General features: G+C 35.4%; 1 protein-coding gene across 1 annotated transcript in view; it reads left to right on the forward strand.

Moving 5' to 3' along the window:
• The window catches only part of NF1 (neurofibromin 1), a 211,130-nt gene that overhangs the window by 2,985 nt on the left and 193,044 nt on the right, over positions 1–15,101 (forward strand). Inside the window, exons 2-5 of the mRNA XM_034640640.1 lie at positions 1,590–1,733; positions 3,401–3,484; positions 7,285–7,475; positions 14,202–14,308. Of these exons, the coding sequence (XP_034496531.1) occupies positions 1,590–1,733; positions 3,401–3,484; positions 7,285–7,475; positions 14,202–14,308 (526 nt within the window). The remainder of the gene's footprint in view (positions 1–1,589; positions 1,734–3,400; positions 3,485–7,284; positions 7,476–14,201; positions 14,309–15,101) is intronic.

The raw sequence follows: 15,101 nt of genomic DNA on the forward strand, positions 1-15,101 counted from the left end.
TTTTTTTAAAGATTTTATTTATTTATTTGACAGAGATAGAGACAGCCAGCGAGAGAGGGAACACAAGCAGGGGGAGTGGGAGAGGAAGAAGCGGACTCATAGCGGAGGAGCCTGATGTGGGGCTCGATCCCATAACGCCGGGATCACGCCCTGAGCTGAAGGCACGGAAGGCAGATGCTTAACGACTCTGCCACCCAGGCGCCCCGGTCAGCTAATGTTCTTAAGATGGCCTGTTGTACTTTTCATTGAGAATGGAATAGAATTTTGGGATTTTCCTCTTGTCAGATCTATCAAACATTCTGCTTCCCTCTGCTTTCTTTTGCAGAGATGCTCGTACCAACACCAGTTTTGTAGCTGGAAGTGGTTCCTATTTGCTTGTATTTTGGGCTTTGTGGGGTGCCTTGTCCCCTTTTTTACTGAATCCACCTATTCAAATGCTAATTGCATCTGGAAGCACCCCCAGAAACACACCCAGAAATAATGTTTAGCCAAGTATCTGTACATCCTATGATCCAGTCAAGTTAACATATGAAGTTCACCAGTATAGAGGGAGCTGGGGAGATTTTCCAGCTACAGTGCAGCCGCTGCCTTCTTCTAAAATTCTCCTTTCTTAGGTCTCTCAGATTTTTTCCCCGTCTATAACCTTTAAAATTAACATTAGGTAATTCTGGAACTCCTGTTAAACCCTAAAAATGCTTCCCCTCTTTTATTTAGTATTTATTATCAAATCAGTCACCAATTATTAACTGACTAGGCAAACTTGGGCATGCTACTTGATCTCTTTTTTCTTTTAGTTGCACCATTTAAAAAATGAAAACGCTGGACTTTGGTTTGTTTTTTCACAGAGGAACTCACAAGTCTTCTCTTACCATTAGCAGGATCTAATATTTAAACAATAGATATATTCATGATGCGTTCAATACAAAATGCTACTTTTGAACAGAGTAGAGATGAACTTTTTGGCAGTGTGACGTAACTCATTCTCAGATAAGTGTAAATCTGGTCCCCTTAAAAGATTTTTTTTTTTCCCATGAAACTTACCTGTCTTGTTCTGTTACTCCCTCAAATGTGTACCTGAGGGTGATATCTTACCTGAGTTAGTCTTACTGTGTGTATTCCAGGTTATACAGCTTATTCTCATTTCTGAAAAATCTACAGTTTTTTGCCATTATTTTGATTAGAGGTCTGGGGCATAGATGTTCTTGGTCAGTTGTTCTTTTAATTCTGGAGTTCAGTGTATGAGGGAGAGGAATGTATGCATTTTATTGCAGGCATTCTCTGAAATAATTTTTAGCTACAAGGAAATAGCTCTATTTCTATGAGTCATCATCTCTCTTATGTAATACTGGGTTAAGTTTTAATTTTGTAGGTAGAGGTTTAAGACTTCCAGAAAGAAAGCTGCAAAAATTGAAATTTTAAGAGTTTTAGACTTGCTGTAAATGCTGATCTGTATTGAAAGTTGGAGCTTGAGATAGAAACATAGGTCATTGTGGCTGATAAAAATTTTCCCAAAATCTCATGAGTTTCAATGAGAAATAGTTCTTTTTAGTCATTTTCATGTATAAGCTAACATTTTCTTTTTCCCTTAGCTTCCAATAAAAACAGGACAGCAGAACACGCATACCAAAGTCAGTACCGAACACAACAAGGAATGTCTTATTAATATTTCCAAATACAAGTTTTCTTTGGTTATCAGCGGCCTCACCACTATCTTAAAGAATGTTAACAATATGGTGAGTATCTGGGTCATTGTTTTGTGGGGGAATATGCTTTGGTTTGTTTCTGATTTAAAGACTACAGCAGCATATTTTGAAGTATGGAAAGTCCTTTTCTGTGGACTCTGGATATAAACACTCATCATATTTTGTGGATGAGCACAGGTGACCTTTAACTCTCATTTTAGTTTTTGATTTTTTCTCTTAGATACTTCTTTTATTTGTGACCCAATCTTTTTATTTTTTTTGGTATTAGGATTTCATACAGACTTTAGGTCATATATAAATTGATTACAAAGTAGTCTGTTAAAGTCTTTTCCTTATAAATTGTCCTAGTCCTAAGTAGACAGTAAATAAAATACGACCTTGTAGTGTGAAAACGTGAAATTGCTTTTACGAAGGTATTGTTTTATTTTCTTCCTCCTGTATCCTGTGACAGATTCTGTAGTAGAGATCCCATTGTTGAAGTGATTTTCCTCAAATAGCAATTTCAACAAGTAATTCCACTGTCAAAAGCTCACAGTTGCCTTTTCCCTGTTTTATAAAACCTGTTTACATTCTCTAGACTTCAGGTTACTCCAACTGTTCTGTCTCTGTACCTTTGAACATATCATTTGTCCTGACTCTCTCAGGTGATTCCTTCCTCTGCCAATTCCTATCTAAAATCTCCTTTATATTCACTTCAAAACAACTGGTCTGGATATTTCTTGATTAATTCCGAACTGCTTTTTCTGTCTTTAGCCCTTCTAACCACAATTTATATTTTTTGTATTGAGCTATGAGACTGACTTCTGGTTGTAGATTGTAAGATTGTGTGCCATTTTTATAGTCACATCTTTGGTGTGTTTTCTTTTTAAAAACTAGGTTAGACAATGCCCCAAACTTAGAAAATTGATAAACTGGAGGTATGGGCAATCATTTGCCAGACAAATAAATTTTTTCTTTATAGAAAAAAATAAAGATTTTTCTGAAAAAAGCAGGACCTCTTATGAATATGTAAAATGCTTTACAGAAATACGTTTAAGATTTTGTGGTGCTCTTCTGTTGCCCAGAATGTGGGGCATGGTGATAGGATTTTGCTTATATAAATATGTGGCTGTGTTCCCAGTTAGATGAAAATATTTTAATAATGGATCCTTCTTTTCAAAACAAAAACAAAAGCGGTATTGTGATATTGGCATTCATTTAGTGCTTATTGAGTAAACTTAATTGTGGAAACCATAGTTTCTTGTTGGTAAATAGCATAGTATTAAATTTAAGGATAGCAAATGCCTTAAATTCATTGTAATTGATGTTATAGTATTTTGTTGCTATAGGAATTGAGACTTTGATTAATTTGTGGCATTGAAGTGTGGTTAAATGTTCAATTCAAGATTCTGGTTAAGATCTATATGTATATCCAAATCCTATATATTTTTAAAGTATAAACCAAAGTTATTTTCTTTTACTTTATAAGGCTAATGGTAGACTATAATAAATGCCAGCATTTTCGTTTGCCTGGGAATTTATTTCATGTGAGCATTAAGGTAAAATCAGAAATGATAGATTTAAATATCGTATCTGGGAGGTAAGTGGAAGACTTGATTTTTTTTTCTTAATCCTTAGCCCTCACTTTTCAGATGTGTGCTGATTTGTAGTAGAGAGCAATAGCCAACTTTTAGTGTTCTGAATATCTTTTCTTTTAGAGAATATTTGGAGAGGCTGCTGAAAAAAATTTATATCTCTCTCAGTTGATTATATTGGATACACTGGAAAAATGTCTTGCTGGGGTAAGTAAATCTAAAATAGGCAGATTTTGTGAATTCAGTTTCGAGAATGATCTGATGTACCAAAGTATAGATGGAAACAAGAAAAGTCCTATGGATTTTTTGGGTCTAAAACATATGAATATAAATTTTGTTAATAGAGCTAGCAGTGTAGACAAGTTTTCAGAAGAAAATTATTTTCTCATCTTTTGTAAATTAAATAAATACTAAGTTTACTTATAAAGTGTTAAACTTGAGCCACGTATCTCTGTCTCAGATTGTTTGGAAAAGGTTTTATGAAAAAAACTACTATTTGATTTAATTTCTCCAGATATTGTTAGGCCTGTGGCATTGCTTAGCTGTGAAAAAATGTGATGCGAAAAAAATGTGACTAGGAGTAATCTTGTTCCCCCCCCCACTGCCCCATTTCAGTATTTTACCGATTTTAATATTTTACTTTTCAAATCTATATAAAAGGGGACTTTAAAAAATTACAAATATTACTGAGAGATCCTACCTTAAGAACACTTGTTATGTGTAAATTATTAATATACAAAATAGTTATGTGGAGGGGTAGTTGAGTACAAAACAGTTTTTTCTTAGGGTTCCTCTAAATAGTTATCTCAGTATGTTTCAAATATGACTTAATGAGAATTTTTTCTAGACTATGTTGTATAAAGCAAGGTGTTTCTGTACTTCGATAGCCTTAACTCTTACTGGAATATGGTAGTTGTTTATGTAAATATATTTTTATACCTTCATTTTAAAGATCTGTCTACTCATTTATATATTAGAGTTATTCTCTCTTCCTTTGGCACATCTTTTGCTTTTATTCAGAATTGCTTCTGTCTTCAACATGTTACGGTATTTTTCTATAGTAAGTGGGACTTGGATGTGAGGACTGATTGTGTGGTTGAGAAGAGAAGGAATGGTCAGTAGTGTTTGAGGAAGGGGAAAAATAATTACATTCACTCAATTATGTATCCTGGGGGAAGAGACATGTTTAAGACTATAGGCCACAAAACCTAAGCATAATGTTTTAAACTCTTGTATTGACCCTTGACCATATTCCAGAATTGTTAGACAGTGTTTATATAAGTTTTCTACTTAAATTGAGGGTGAGCTAGTTCTGTTTTTAGCTTGGTGCTTTTTATTAATTTGTGATATGGTGTTGTTCATTTGTAAAATGGAGTGGAAGAGCAAAAGTGCTCTTAAATAAGATGATGTAATTGTGAAGGTGGACAGTTTTTAAACATCCTGAATGCGTTCTCTGTAGCGGTCTTGTTGCTTTGATTGTAAATACCAGTATATCAGCCATATCCATGTTTGAATGGGGGTGGGGTGGTTTATTGCTTCTATCAGTCCTGTAGCTTTTCTCTATTAACATTTGTAATTGAGAGGTAATGGTAAATGTATTTTGGAGAATGATTACTGGTAGTATTGGCCCCTGTTTAATTGATACTCTTTGGAGATAGCCTAATTAAAACTCTAATAAGTGGGCATGGCATAACTTACATAATGCATAAAGTACATGTTATCTGGCTCTGTTCTATTTAAAATGTATGATTTTCTTTCATTGAATTTACAATGAAAAATAATGCTATTCATATTATCAAATAATTGTGTTTTCTTAGATCACTTTCAATGATATTTAAGGTTATCTATTGATTTTCATTTTTAGATTGAAATAAGATGAGGTAGTTTAAGAAGAGGTGAATGTTTGTCATATAAGTAATTGAAATAGCTAAATGAAAATGATCAAATATTTACCAATATCATATTATGAGTAAAATTTTGTAGTATTTGAGCAATCTTTGTTCCTGCATATATGACCATTATTCAAAAGACTGAATACTTCTGTAATTTTTACTTGGTTATTAATTGGAGTTTCAGCATTTCTGTTGTTTGATTGGCCTGTAAGATATAGGCATTGCCACTTGAATTTTGGAGGTTTTCGTGGTACCTGTTTATTTGCTGTCTGTGTGTTTCAGTGTATTTACATCTGAAAGCACTTGGATTGCAATTATAGAATCAAGCATAGCACATAATCATACAAAATTTTATTCTTTGGTATTCCTTGGTATTACCAAAATTGTCATTCATACATGAATATTATTAGCTGTTAGGTGACATATTGATGTGGAACAGTGAATCTGCAGGATAGCTTATCCATTTGTTATTTTGTTAATTGTAGGGAAAAGATTTACTTTACAAAGTGGAGATCTTAATGTTAACAGCAAGGTTGTCAAGCTTGGTGTGTCATTAACATTGGGATCACCTGGCATTTATGTATTCCCGATGTGACAGGAAATGAATTTTACTGAATTACCTGAAGTGTTTAACCTGAATTTAATCAGACCATTAGATTTAGGTTCCAGCTACAGAAAATACAATAACTACAAGAACACACTAGTTAGAAATAAGTCACACTACTTAGTTAAGTCACACTACTAAGAAATAATCGAATCAACAACATGGAACATTTTGTAAGGCCCATTTTCTTTAAGTCAGTAGTATAGAAAATAAAAATGATGTATATGGGGTGTTGGGGGGGTGGTCATTTTAGAATAAAGAGACTAAAGGAATCATGCTGCAATTATCTGGACCTTTTTTGAATCTTGATTGAATTAAAAGGAAGTTATGAGGGCACCAGGGTGGCTAGTTGGTTAAGCATCTGCCTTCGGCTCAGGTCATGGTCCCAGAGTCCTGGGATTGAGCCCCATGTCGTGGGGCTCCCTGTTCAGCAGGGAGTCTGCTTCTCCCTCTCCTCCCTGCTCATGTTCTCTGTGATTAGCTCTGTCTTTCTCTCAAATAAATAACTAAATCTTTAAAAAAAGTTATGAAAGACATTTTGGGGGCAGTTGGGGAAATTTGAATATTTATTGGGTATTAGCTGATGTAAGGGGAATTGCTTTTTTTGTTGTTCTTTGATGTGATTGTATCGAAGTTATATTGGAGAATATAACTTGTTTTTATTTTCTCTTGTTTTTATTTTCTCAAGATTTTATTTATTTTAAAGACACAGTATATGCATTCTAGAGAGGAGGGGAAGGACAGAGGGGGAGGGAGAGGGACAAGCAGACTATGTGCTGAGCACAGAGCCTTTGGGCTTCATCTCATGACCCTGAGATCGTGACCTGAGCCGAAATCAAGAGTCAGTGGCCAGCCATCCAGGCGCCACAAGAATGTCCTTATTTATTTATTTATTTATTTATTTGTTTATTTTTTGAATGTCCTTATTTTTAAGAGATGCTAAAGTACCTTTGGATGAAGTATTATGATATTTGTAACTTACTTTGAAATGGCTCAACCAAAACAAAATTATTCATAATAAGGAAATATCTGTTTTTGGTCAGTCTGCCCAAAGGCAGGTGTGATTGCGCACCCAGGAATTTATTTGGATTTGAGACAGATGACACAATGTACTCAAAAATGAATATGGGTAATGTTTATTTGGAACTCACAACAAACTTGGGACTCTTAGGAGTGGAAAGACTTCTGTAGGGATTTGATGAACAGGGAAGAAGCAGGAGTGGTGGTGATGGTAGTGGTGGGGGATGCGAGGGAGGACGAATGGGGGGCTGGAGTTTCATTGTGAAAAAAAGGTGAAAGAGGTGAAAGATGGAACCATCCTGTTCATTAGACTGACTATAGAGAGATACAGCGAACACTGAAATATTAACAGTTGTTGAGTGTAGGTGATGAATATATGGGTGTTCATTATTCTGTTTCAATTCTTATGTCTGTTTGGAAATTTTCCTACAGAAGCTCTTTACATGTAAATTTAACAAAGTTTTAGAATTATGTGATTATTTCTATTGTAGCAACCAAAGGACACAATGAGATTAGATGAAACAATGCTGGTCAAACAGTTGCTGCCAGAAATCTGCCATTTTCTTCATACCTGTCGTGAAGGAAACCAACATGCCGCTGAACTTCGGAATTCCGCCTCTGGGGTTTTATTTTCTCTCAGTTGCAACAACTTCAATGCAGTGTTTAGTCGCATTTCTACCAGGTTAGTGTGTTAATCTGTGTAGAATTGTTGTTAAATAACATAATTTTAGAAGTCTTTCTTTTGTCTAAATAAAAATAAAAAGTTGACAGAAATGAATTTGACTTGGGCTTTTGTATAAATTTTATACATTGATTTGACATTTTTATTACACAATATTCTGATATTGGTGTATATAATTAAATGTGAGTACTGTTATGAAGTTGAAAGTCCAAATTTTAGGAAAATGTATCGCTCATGATCAGGTTTTTGTTTTTAACACTAGTTACGAGTTGTGGTTGGGCTTTTTAGTATTATTCCTTTAAATGGAATTAGCTATCAGAATAATTGAGAAGAGTAGTTGGATTCCTAATGTTCTCACAGCTCTGTTCTTTATCGCAAGATCCTAAGTAACCAAGCAAAAACAAAACCTAACAATATGGAAGCACAAGGAAGTGAGTAATTCCAAAGTAGACGTCTCCAGAAATTAGTCTGTGTTTTAAGTGTATGAATTCTAAAAGCTCCTATTTTTTGAGTTTTTACAGTATATGTTGTGCTGTTTTATCCTCATAGTGTCTTTGAAATGTAGGTGATACTTCCCCCAGTTCACAGGTAAGCAAACTAATACCCAAAGAATTTATTAAGGCCCTTTGCCAAATAATGGAGGACCCCAAATTTTAAAGTCAGACTGGTTTCAGTATTAAGTTCATTATATCAGGCTCCTACTCTATACTTCCATTTTAACCGTATTTTTATGAAATCTTTTTAATGATATTTTTACTGTTGTACTTCAAGATTATATGATAAATATGATTTAAGCTTTTATTGATGATTAAAGATCATTATGTGATCGTTAGTTGTGATATACTACAAATGGGAAGAAATTGGTATATAGATGGTGCTATGGAATAGGATAGAGTATGACCTATATAAATATAGAAATATTAATATATAATATATATATAAATATATATTAATAAATATATAAATTCTATATAGATAGAATTATGACCAATGGTAGCAAGTGACTCTGGAACTTGCTTTCATGCAAATGATTTACTTATCTTTTGCAAGTAGAGTCAAATGGGTCCTTAATTGTGACCAAGTAGGAATTATAACATGAATCACTTAGCAATTTAGTGAATCTAAGACTAATATAGAGTACGGAAAAACAACCCTCTTTGTTTATTGATACATCCCTCATATTTTGACTTGTCTGTGTTGTGTGATGAGTGGACTTCCATTAGTCAGCTTTGTTCATTCTTCTGTTGTTTTCCAACAGGTGTGAATGGAATATGCATCATAATTTGAGAGTTTATTTTATAGTGTTTTGGGGGACTTGGCTAACTTCAAAATCCTGCCATCTTTTTAGTAAAAAAAAATGGCATTTCTATATTAATGCTAGGCAACAGTATTCTTCAATCCCTCATCAGAACTGGTGCAAAGAAAATTAAATTTTGTTTAATGATATAATATGATTGATATTGTTAGGTAATATTTATACAATAGGACAATGTTTTCATGAAATCTTCCGAGTGATAACATTTTGTATTCTGAGTAATATTAAACCAGTTGAAGTAGAAAGGTAACCGACACCTAGGGAGTAGGAGGTGTGAAAATTATAAAAGAAAAAACAAAACCCCTTTGTCTAAGGGACTACTATACCAGCTTATTATTTGAAATAATCTCACATTGAAGGTGAAAATTATCAAAATAATAAAATGTTTTTTTAGTCTATCCAAACATAAGTTGCTTTATAAAATACAGCAAATGTGCCACCTTTTAAAAACTCTAGAAATTTTTCAGTCACCAAAGTTTTCATTTTATAGGATTTTGCAGCATCAACGCGTGTAAATATAGACAACTTTTGTGTATTTCCTGAACCTTACTGCTTCTAGAAGAGAAGTTAAATGTCTCCAGATAAGCTAGTTTCTGTAGCTTGCAGGGGACAGACTGCTCAGAAATGGGATCTCAGAAATACATGTTTTAGACAACTGCACATTATGTAGCTTGTGCCAGAAATAGGAGCTGATCTTGTTAGAGGACCACTCACCTAAAAGACCATTATGATGGTTTAATTTAGATGTAGATATCTTATTGACATTGTTGTCATAGCATTAGGTGATTTAAAATATTGCAAGTGACTAGAATGGAGTTCTATCTTTTTTTATATTAAAGATTTTATTTTAGAATGAGAGTGAGAGAGAGTAATAGGGCACGAGTGGGGGAGGGGGAAGGGGCAGAAGCACGAGTGGGGTGGCGGGGGGCAAGGGGCAGAGGCAGAGGGAGAGGGAGAAGCAGAATCCCTGCTCAGGAGGGAGCCTGACCCAGGGCTGGATCCCAGGACCCTGGGATCATGATCTGAGCCAAAGGCAGTCGCTTAACTGACTGAGCCACCCAGGTACCCCCTAGAATGGCAATTCTTTCTGAAGATTGATTTTGTATCTCATATATAATAGATGAACCAGTATTGTGAAAATTTACTCTGTTTGACTATTCTACTTGTCCACAGATGTTTCTCTTTTAGGATTAACTTTAGCTTTTGATATTCCTGGCCTTTGATTTTTCTTAAGGGAATATGGGCTACAGATCTTAAATATACTTCTGAAGTATACCGTGTTCTGCGGCTCACAGTACTCTTCTACGTGGAAGAGGAGCGGCTGTCTCCACAGAATTACTGTATGATTGCACTAGATCTGATTGTTTTGTAGTGGGAGGGCCCTGCAAAATATCTGATTTGACATAATACCAGAAGCAGAAGACTCAGTGATTTTAAAAGTTCTATTTGATTTTTTTTTTTAACCTTTTTGAAGAAGTGGGGGCAGAGGGAGAGAGAATCTTAAGCAGGCTCCATTCCCAGCGTGGAGCCTGATGAGGGGCTTGATTTCAGAACCCTAAGATCATGACCGAGCTGAAATCAAGAGTCAGATGTTTAGCTGACTGAGCCATCCAGGTGCCCCAAAAGTTCTATTTGGTTCTTTTACAGATCTGCTGGTTTTGTTTCTTTTTTAATGGTTTCTTATTTTTCTTAATAGTGTTAAATTTTTTATATGGCTGTCATCATTTAAAACATATTTTATATTCCCTTAAGATTGTTAAATCTCATATACCTGTATGTGCCAATTCTCATTCAGAGTGAATGGTTTTCTCTCTTTTCTGTAAACTTGGATTGCAAATTCATCTTTAGTGCATGCCTGTATTTTCTTTAGGAATCTCTTGTAGCTGTGGGAGTGTCCTAGTGATGGTTTTTACATTTGCTTTTGCTAAGTGCCCAGCTCTGGACTTTTTTTTTTCCCCCGTTTGGTTAATTTCTCATTCCCAGACTGTGTGTATAGTATAATGTGGACCTCAGACCCTTATAAGGTAACAGCTCTGGGTGATTTTTTCCCCTACCCAAAACAGCCAGAGCAGACAGACATCTTATGTTGGTAGATTTTTTATCTCCTTCAACTCTCCCTTCATTTCATCTCTCTCTGTGGACTCTCATTTAAGGAATTGCATAATTCTTGCTAGTCATGATTTCTGCAGGGCCCCAGTTCTACTCTGTACATTATTAGGGTGTAAAGCTTTGTATCCAAGCCCATGTAGATGTTAGCCACAAACCCCTAGGTTAAGAAGAGGAAGAAACCTAGCTCCTGTGCTTCCTTTGTTGCAAGGTCAGACCATGTCTTCAAAACCATCTCTGGTTTTCAGGTTCATTACTGCACCTAGATGGATGGGTGGTGTTTGTCTTATTTTCTTTCCTTTCCTTTTCCTTTTTTTGAGAGAGGGAGAGAGTGAGAAAGGTGGGGAGGAGCAGAGGGAGAGGGAGAGGAAGAATCTCATGGAGATTCCTTTCTGAGTACAGGACCCAGTGTGGGGCTCGAGCTCACAACCCTGAGATTATGGCCTAAGCTGAAATCAAGAGTCGGACGCTTAACCAACTGAGCCACCTATGCGCCTTTATTTTATTTCTATACTTTTAAATATCTTTTTTTGTTCAGTTTACCTGGCTTTTCTAGATGTTTTAGTAGGTTTTCCACTTCTTTTGCTCCAACTACCCTTTGATTTCTGTTCTTCAGAAATGATGTTTAAGCCTCCCAAAATACCCCTTCCCTATGGAAATACTGGGCTGTAAAAAGAATTAAACTTTTCTTCCATTTTTCACAAATAACCATAAGACTCAGCTTTTCAGAAGTTGGTGTTTCTGATTTATTAAGTTGTGTTTCCTAAGGAATCATATTCCCTATTTCCTAGGCTTTTTGCAGCAGCTGTGGAATTTTTAGCATGTAAATCAGTATTGAGGACCTTGTCATTCCCAGTGTGAACTGCTAAGCTTTTCTCACCCTGATGATATGAAGAGCTTTAGTGTAAGTGCTTAGAATAATTTTAATGTTAGCTATACATCTGTAGGCTAAAGTTAGTGAAAAAGGAATTTGAGAAGGAAGAAATAGGATTGATATCACTTTTAACAACTGAAGGTTAGTATGATGATTAATGTCAGTTTTAGACTCCATTAAAATGGCTACAACTTGAGTTAATATTATGAGTAAGATTTTGTAGTATTTGTGCTTTTTCACCGTATCTGTCTCTCTCTGCATTTATGAACATTAGTAATTCCATTCATCTGCTTACGTATTTGATATCTTAATTGAAATAATGAGTATGCCTCATTAGGAAGCACAGTTCAGTAGATTAACAATGTCAACTTTTGAAAAGCTGACTTCTCCCAGCAAAGGAAACAGATGACAAAACCAAAAGACAACTGACAGAATCTGGGAGAAGATATTTGTAAATGACATATCAGATAAAGGGCTAGTATCCAAAATCTGTAAAGAACTTATCAAACTCAACACCTAGAGAACAAATAATCAAATCAAGAAATGGACAGAAGACATGAGCAGACATTTCTCCAAAGAAGACGTACAGATGGCCAACAGACACATGAAAGATGCTCAGCATCACTCGGCATCAGGGAAATGCAAATCAAAACCACAATGAGATACCACCTCACACCTGCCAGAATGGCTAGAATTAACAAGTCAGGAAATGACAGATGTTGGTGAGGATGTGAAGAAAGGGGACACCCTCTTACACTGTTGGTGGGAATGCAAGCTGGTACAGCTACTCTGGAAAACAGTATGGAGGTTCCTCAAAAAGTTGAAAATAGAGCTGCCCTACCACACAGCAATTATAGTACTGGGTATTTACCCCACAGATAACAATGTAGTGACCTGAAGGGGCACCTGAACCCCACTGTTTATAGTAGCAATGTCCACAATAGTCAGACTATGGAAAGAGCCCAAATGTCCATTGACAGATGAATGGATAAAGAAGATGTGGTGTGTGTATACACACACACACACACACACACACACACACACGCACTGGAATATTATTCTGCCATCAAAAAAGTGATATCTTGCCATTTGCAATGATTTTGGATGGAACCAAAGGTTATTATGCTAAGCAAAATAAGTCAGTCAGAGAAAGACAATTATCATATGATCTCACTGATACGTGGAATTTAAGAAACAGGAGAGGATCATAGGGGAAGAGAGGAAAAAATAAAACAAGTTGAAACCAGAGAGGGAGACAAACCATAAGAGACTTTTTTTTTTTTTAAGATTTTATTTATTTATTTGTCAGAGGGAGAGAGAGAGCGCGTGTGTGCAAAAGCAGGGGGAGCAGCAGGCAGAGAGAGAAGCAGGCTCCCTTCTGAGCAAGGAGAGCGATGTGGGACTCATTCCCAGGACTCTGGGATCATTGACCTGAGCCGAAGGCAGGCACTTAATGGACTGAGCCACCCAGGTGTCTCCTATAAGAGACTTTTAACCATAGGAAACAAACTCAGGGTTGCTGGAGTGGAGGGAGGTGGGGGGATGGGGTAACTCAGTGATGGACATTAAGGAGGGCATGTTAATGAGCATTGGGTGTTCTATAACACTGATGAATCACTGACCTCTACCTCTGAAACCAATACTGCATTAAATGTTAAATAATTGAATTGACTATAAATAAATAAATATATAAATATACAAAGGAAATAAGTAAAAATAAAAGCTGACTTCTGTGGTTGCTAGTGAAAAATGGAGGAAAAATTTTATTCAGACTTAAATGAATTTTTTTTATCAGTTAAAAAATCTATTTTAAGTGTTAAATTTTTCTACATTTGTGATAACTTCATATTTAATAAAAGGGAAATTTGGGGTTTGGAAAGATTCTTGTCTTTACAAGAATAAGTTTTGTGAGGGGGGGACAATCACATCAATACACGTACAGATTGTGAAAAGTACAAGGAATAAATGCTTACTCATTTTTTTCAATACAAAGTAAATGTCTCCTATAAATATAGATAAAATACCATTTATGTTTCTGAAGTCTAGTTGATGTAATCAGAAGTTAGTAAGTATTTTTATTAAAAATACACATAGCACAGAGACTAGGATTTCAAATACTTATGCATGTCTGTGCTTCAGCAGTTCTCTGCATGCTGTGATTTTTTTTGTTTAGATAAAAATTGTATAAGTTTGAGGTGTACAACATTATGATTTGATTTATGTATACCAGTCAAATCTACTGGGTTATCTTGGTTTCTTTTATCATATCCCCTGAATTAGTTATGTATCTTTAAATTTTATAAGAAATACTTATTGTCTTTTATGTATATTTTTTCTTATAAACTCATCATTGGGGTGAGAAGAATCTGTTCAGTTCAGAATTTTGAACTTTCCTTAAGATAATAAATTATTTTTGGTTTTTACTTTTCAGATTACAGGAATTGACTGTTTGTTCAGAAGACAATGTTGATGTTCATGATATAGAATTGTTACAGTATATCAATGTGGATTGTGCAAAATTAAAACGACTCCTAAAGGGTAAGTTTAAATGTATGATATATCTGAAACTAATCACTGTGAGTGAAAAACCAGTGTTTGAATGTATGAATTTTCCTAATTGTGTGGAACTAGAGCATCGAAGTGGATTTTATAATGTAAATGTGAAATGGACAATAATGCTTAATGGTTCAATAATTTTTAAGCCTTTGAAAACAAAAAAAATGAGTGTCTTAAATCTTGGCAATGGAAAGTTCAACTACAAGTTTTGCTTTAACAAAGGGAACATACAGGTGCTATTAATTTTTCTAGAATTTCATTTCTTAAGGATAGCTATAGGTTAGAGAAGTTATCTGTTTCGCTGTTGTAGTGCTAAAAGCAGATAGTTTAGCAGGATATCAAAGTTCCATTGCAGAATGGAAGCAGGAGATTGTGATTTCATGACAAGAGGAGGAATTGAGAAGGGCATCTTCTGATATTTGTGTTTTCAGGTCTGTTACTGACTTTCTGACTGACTGTGCAGAATTACAAAGTCTCTTACCTTTTCAGTGCTTTTTGCTTCCTTGTGGAACGTTTCAGTTATAATCCCATCTGGTGACATTATAATGCTTAATATGTGATTTTATTTATTTCTAAAAAATTTTTTAAAGATTTATTTCAGAGAGCGAGACAGTGGGCGGGGGAGGGGCAAAGGGAGAGGGAGAGAAACCCAAGCAGACTCTGCGTTGAGCACGGTACCCGAAGTGGGCTTGCTCCCATGACCTGAGATCACGGCCCCAGCCCAAACCAAGAGTCGGACACCTAACTGACTGTGCCACCTAGGAGCCCCTTAATA

The sequence above is a fragment of the Ailuropoda melanoleuca genome, chromosome 13 (genome assembly GCF_002007445.2).
Source record: "Ailuropoda melanoleuca isolate Jingjing chromosome 13, ASM200744v2, whole genome shotgun sequence".
Lineage (NCBI taxonomy): Eukaryota > Metazoa > Chordata > Mammalia > Carnivora > Ursidae > Ailuropoda > Ailuropoda melanoleuca.